The sequence below is a fragment of the Echinococcus granulosus genome, assembly GCF_000524195.1.
Source record: "Echinococcus granulosus chromosome Unknown EG_S00117, whole genome shotgun sequence".
In the NCBI taxonomy this organism is placed as follows: Eukaryota; Metazoa; Platyhelminthes; class Cestoda; order Cyclophyllidea; family Taeniidae; genus Echinococcus; species Echinococcus granulosus.
The window spans coordinates 213,037-218,221 of record NW_020170497.1 but is presented as its reverse complement, the minus strand read 5'-3'; the positions used below and the strand labels follow the sequence as shown (position 1 = coordinate 218,221).

The following is a 5,185-nucleotide window of genomic DNA, read 5'->3' as shown; positions in this document are numbered from 1 at the left end:
TTTTGCACTATCTAATGACTTTTGTAAGCCCTTTTGATGCTGGCTCCACTCGGTTTGTATGCAAGGTGGCACAGATAAATTAGGTGAAATGGGTTATGCTCGGCGCCGTCGACAGTCCTATAGTTTATGTTCGGTCGGTTATTTATCTTAGCTGAGTAGGGATTTCTCTAGGAATGTTTAGATTTAGACGAAAGCCTTAAGTTGACAACTTTTCAACAGCTTCTGCTACTAAAGAACGTGCTTCTGAGTTCTTCAAGCAGTAAGGCTGACAATTGGGAGAAGAGTTTTTTTCTTTGGAGGAGTTGCCTATCTGCTGATTATAATCCAGAAGGTCGGAATTTCGTCTTCTCATTTTTGAGCCTATGCCATAAACTTAGGGGTTTGGTTAGTTAAATCACCTAACTTTTTTCTGTCGTGGGAATGATCTTGTCTGGTCAAGATCAAGATCATTCTTGCAGACTCTATTGACGCTTGCTACTGCGCTTTCCCCAATTTCTACTATCTCGTTGGGAAATCAGGTAAGCGGTACATATTTCTTCGATGCACACGTCGTGGAGCGCCATCGCAAGCGGTGTTTCACTGGGATTGACGACGAGAGGAATGCGTTGAAGAGTCAATGCTTTCTGCAATTATTACTAAATCACGCCTTGTACCTCCATTTCAAATTACTGAGTTTCTTCATCCACTGATGACGGATTCCTCCGTACACATTTAAGTCAACTTGTTTGACTTCGTAGGTCCCATTTGCTAGTATTACATTAATAACAATACCATTGGATGAAATTGCCTTGTTTTCATAGGTGCCGAATGCGGGACGTAAGTGGAGGGTGTTGTTCGTTGTCAGCATGCAGTATACTTTTCACCGGTATGGAATCACTGTTCAGCATGAGGTTAAGTAGACTTGCCATGCGTTTACGATTCCACAGGACCATTTAACACATTTCAGCTAAAACTTGAAGAAACTTAATGAGTAGTAGTAAAAGTGCTTTTTGACCTACAGTTTACGAGTTCTACACTAGTTATTATTTTCACTGACTCCCTTGGACATCAGTTTCCAATGTCTTTAACGGTGGCTGGCAGACAGCGCTGATTATTCTTTCATATTTTAACAAATTGTGCCTTCTCTACAGCACTTTGCGAATTGCGCTAAGCGTGAAAAAGCTTCCGTGATAGCATATCAAGTCCATCATCCGTTATAGGCTATTCTACTCCTCCCTTGATGGTCTTTGTCAGGCAGCGAAGCGGCAGAATATGCCGACAATGTAAAATGTTGAGGCTAGGCTGCATCTGCTGTCACACTTGACTTCAGCGTAGGTAATTTCTGCACGAACATTGCACACCTTCATGATATCCTCTAGATGCCTTATCACCACCAACATATTTAGCACATTTGATAGGAGCAGTTGTCGCCAGTGCAGCACAAATGCTGCTTGAACAATAATGAACTGCCATCGGAGTAAAAGCTGGTGCTGCCACGTGTGCTTCAGGAACTCTGTTCTCCAGCTATTTCATTATTGGTAAAGCAGTGGTACTGGCAGTCCTCATGTCCTCCGCTAGTTCTTCTGCACTTCACGCTGCTTCGATGTTCACCCATGATGTGGTCAAAGGCCTGACTTAAGCCACTTTCTTTACTGTAAATGTGAGCAAACTTGTCGCTGGTGGCCTCTTCGACATCGTAGGTGTTATCGTCAAGTCTACCTGTATTCGAACTCTACACTTGCTCCCCCGATCATGTCTGCGTCATCCCTTATCTTCACTTCCCAACAGTTTTCCACCCATGGTGTCATTCGGGTCGATTTCTGCGTCTAACCTCGGATAAAAGATGTTTGACTTGCCTTCATTTTTCATGTCTCGGACTACAATACCGATGCAGGATTACAGAGAGCACCAGTGTAGATGATGAAGACGTTGGGCAATGTGGCGGCAGGGTATGCCGTCAAGCATTTCAAGCAGCGCTTGTGGTGGACAGAAAAAGAGGAGGGACGATGGGACGCCTTGTGTTGTCTGAGTCGGGAGGCACAAGCACCAGTGAGTGGGAGCTCGATTGCGATTAGTGCAAAGAGGCCTAGCTAATATTCAGGAGGTAAGGAGGGAGCAAGAATTAAAAAGTTATGGAAATACCAGTACAATGAAAAATAGATGCCTCTGCTACTTTTATGATTGTCAGTTCGCATGTGTGAATGCATAGTGAAATGCAAGAGATGTAGAATTATGCTTCTATATAGTATGCCAATTAACCACCCTTGGTAATTTTTTTTGTGTGACAAATAGTATGTGTGAAATCGCAGTGCCAATATGGAGAGCAGTCCACATCTTTGTATTCCTCCTTTCATTGTCACTCACCATTTCCAATTAGGGCTGGAAAATAATCGGTTTATATCCATTTAACACGTGCAGACCTTAGACACGACAGGCTTTAAGCAGAGAATTTTACTGAGATTATGTTGGTGCTTTGGTCATTCCCATGTCACTGATTTGGTCAGCATTCCTTGGGTTCAACTTTTCTTCTAGTTGTAGACAACGGAATATTTGTTCGGGACAAAAGTTTGATTAGAAGCGATTGGCATACGAAAGGCATCACACAGCCTCAATCCATGACTGGAAGATGATTTCCTGCCGCACAGTTCGTGAGAAGGACGTGATGAGCCCCACTGAGGGATGCGCAGAGATAAACAAAAGAAGCGCTACTGGACATGGGGGCAATCAATGTTCCACTATATTCGTTCACTTTTCAAGAGACATACATCAGTGCAAAGAGATATCTATATCCCTTCTGCCATCAACAGACCGTCAGAGAAGGCATGAATGCAAATTTGATTCCCTCAATCACCTCTATTCAGCTCCTTCAATGATAGATTGAACCAGCTTATTGCCACACCTCAACGTAAGGAGTAATTGACATCTTTTATGGACGATGTCATGTCGCCCATCCTCCATTTGAAGTGATCAAGATTGTCAACGCATCTTTTTATTGCAGAGAGGCATATCCTGCGGTTGTCACAATTTTCTTTATTTTGATCCTATACCTGTTAAATGATGTTAGACACACATGATATCTATTTACAGTAGTGGGCATTGTGATTTCGTTGACGCCGCTTCTAATTGCTTTAGCTAATGCTTTAAATTACCAGTCATCTCTGCTTGAACGCTGGCCACATCACTCTCTTTGCTGTTTATTTAAAACCAGTTTTCGTAGCCCTTCCTCGCATTTAGGTCTGCTTTTGGCTTACCATTAAACTCTTTTTTTTATGCTACATACTGCCATGGAAGTAAAAAGCTGGTCTACCAGCGCATAGCCCGCGCACAATTCCGAGGTCACCTCTAGTATCTGTGAGGTCAATTCGTCCATTGTTAACAAGATAGGTAATCAGTTAGGTGTGTGTTATATCCATAAGCTAAGAAGCATTTCAGTCCTCAAGATAGCTCAACAGCATTTTAGTTATGCTGACTGCAATCGAACATGTTGCGGTAGCTAATGTGACTGTTTTGACCAAGTGATTAGGAAAACCATTGGTACCGATGAATTGAGATGCTAAAACAGGACCCAGTGATGAGTTGAGGACACCGGGTTTGCGTCTCATGGTTGCTCATCTCACGTCGATTGTTACTCAGTTTATGCCTCCAACAGTCTATGGGGTGTCGGAGCTTATCTCCACCTTTAGGATTGGCGATATCCGCCCAAAATTGGGTCCCTTATAGAAACTCTCATTTGTCATTTGAATGTCACGTTCATAAAAACACCTTGCTTGCGGTTGCTAGCATGCTGAATGGCAAAATTACGATCGCACCCACTCGAGGGGACATTTGGATTGTGAAATTAGTAGCAGGGACGATAAGAGCCAAGTAGTACTGACTTACCTGGCATCGTCTTGTTAACAGCTTCAAAGAATAAGCAAGATATCATTCAGTGTTTGGTCTGAATGCAACTGAAATGACAATGAAGGAGAAAGAGCAGACTGAAATATCTGGACTTCCGAGCGCATACTACTATGATCTAGTCAATACATTTTTTGTTGTCACTACAAGTCTTCGTTTTTTACTTAATTTGCATTGAATTCAAAGAGCCGCGAAACACTGCTATCTACTTGTGGCATATATTTTACAAAATAAACAAAAAACTCTGCCATTGGGTTGCTAATACACTTAAAGCTATCCAGCTTCAATTAAAACAGATTATCACCTGTAACAATGGCGTCATTTTAACAACAAGCTGGCTTACATGCTGCAATTGGTCCTTCGCGTTGAAATTCATTTCTACAGGATAAGGAGATTTATTAGATTGCATGCCCCTGTAGCGGTTGCAGGGCACCAGTACATTTTATTCGAGGCGTTGCCTACATTATTCTTGCCCTCGTTGTCTGATTACTTGTGTTATTCATGGGAAATTCTTTGTGCTAACAGGTTGGCACTACTAAGTGCTTAACGCATCCAAGTGTTTCTTGTTACAGTAAAACAACGGAGTGGACATGAAGTCGCATGTTGATGACCATATCACGACTTGCAATCCCTCCTTTTGCCACTAAACATTATGACATTAGTCAGTCCCTTCTGCTTTAAAACCATAAGCAACACTTAGATGTAAACTGAAATTTTATGCTCCTTTTTGGGGCAGCTGATGCACCACAGTTAAGTGACCACATTCTAAACTACTTCTTTGCCCTGTTAGTAAGAGTACAGCAAATAGTTGGGTTGATCTCGTCCTAAGGTAATATTGCAGTAAACCAAGTATCAGGTCACAATACTTCCTGGCAGAAAATCAACGACTAAACCACACGGTGGTTATTTACTGACTCACTAGTACTGACATTTTGTACCCCAACTTCAAATTTAATCACTCATTTGAGGACACGTAATTATCCTCTTCAATCACCTATGGCATTTGCTTCTTTCATACAGATCAACACGATATACGTACATATTATTATGGTTTTGAACCTAGCTGTGCATGGAGGTTTCGGTGGAGATCAGAGAAGGTAACGCGGCAATATTTTTAGCAAAATAAATAAGTTCCCTATCTGGGCACCAGCATACGAACTCCGACTTATTGGTGTGCAGTTACCTCTATTCTATAAAAGTGATTCTCACATCCTTCATGCTGTGCATTATGATAGCCTTCTTTCAGTAATTATCCAGGAGTAACTCAGATACACTCTGCTTCACATCATATTTCGCAATTCCCTCGCCC

General features: G+C 42.0%; 1 protein-coding gene across 1 annotated transcript in view; it reads left to right on the top strand. All coding sequences in view use genetic code 11, as the record gives it.

Moving 5' to 3' along the window:
* Window positions 1-5,185, top strand: part of EGR_08738 (hypothetical protein) — a gene marked incomplete at both ends in the record, with an annotated part of 9,577 nt that overhangs the window by 3,771 nt on the left and 621 nt on the right. Inside the window, 2 exons of the mRNA XM_024497987.1 lie at window positions 220-259; window positions 4,845-4,973. Coding sequence (XP_024347620.1) covers window positions 220-259; window positions 4,845-4,973 — 169 coding nt within the window. The remainder of the gene's footprint in view (window positions 1-219; window positions 260-4,844; window positions 4,974-5,185) is intronic.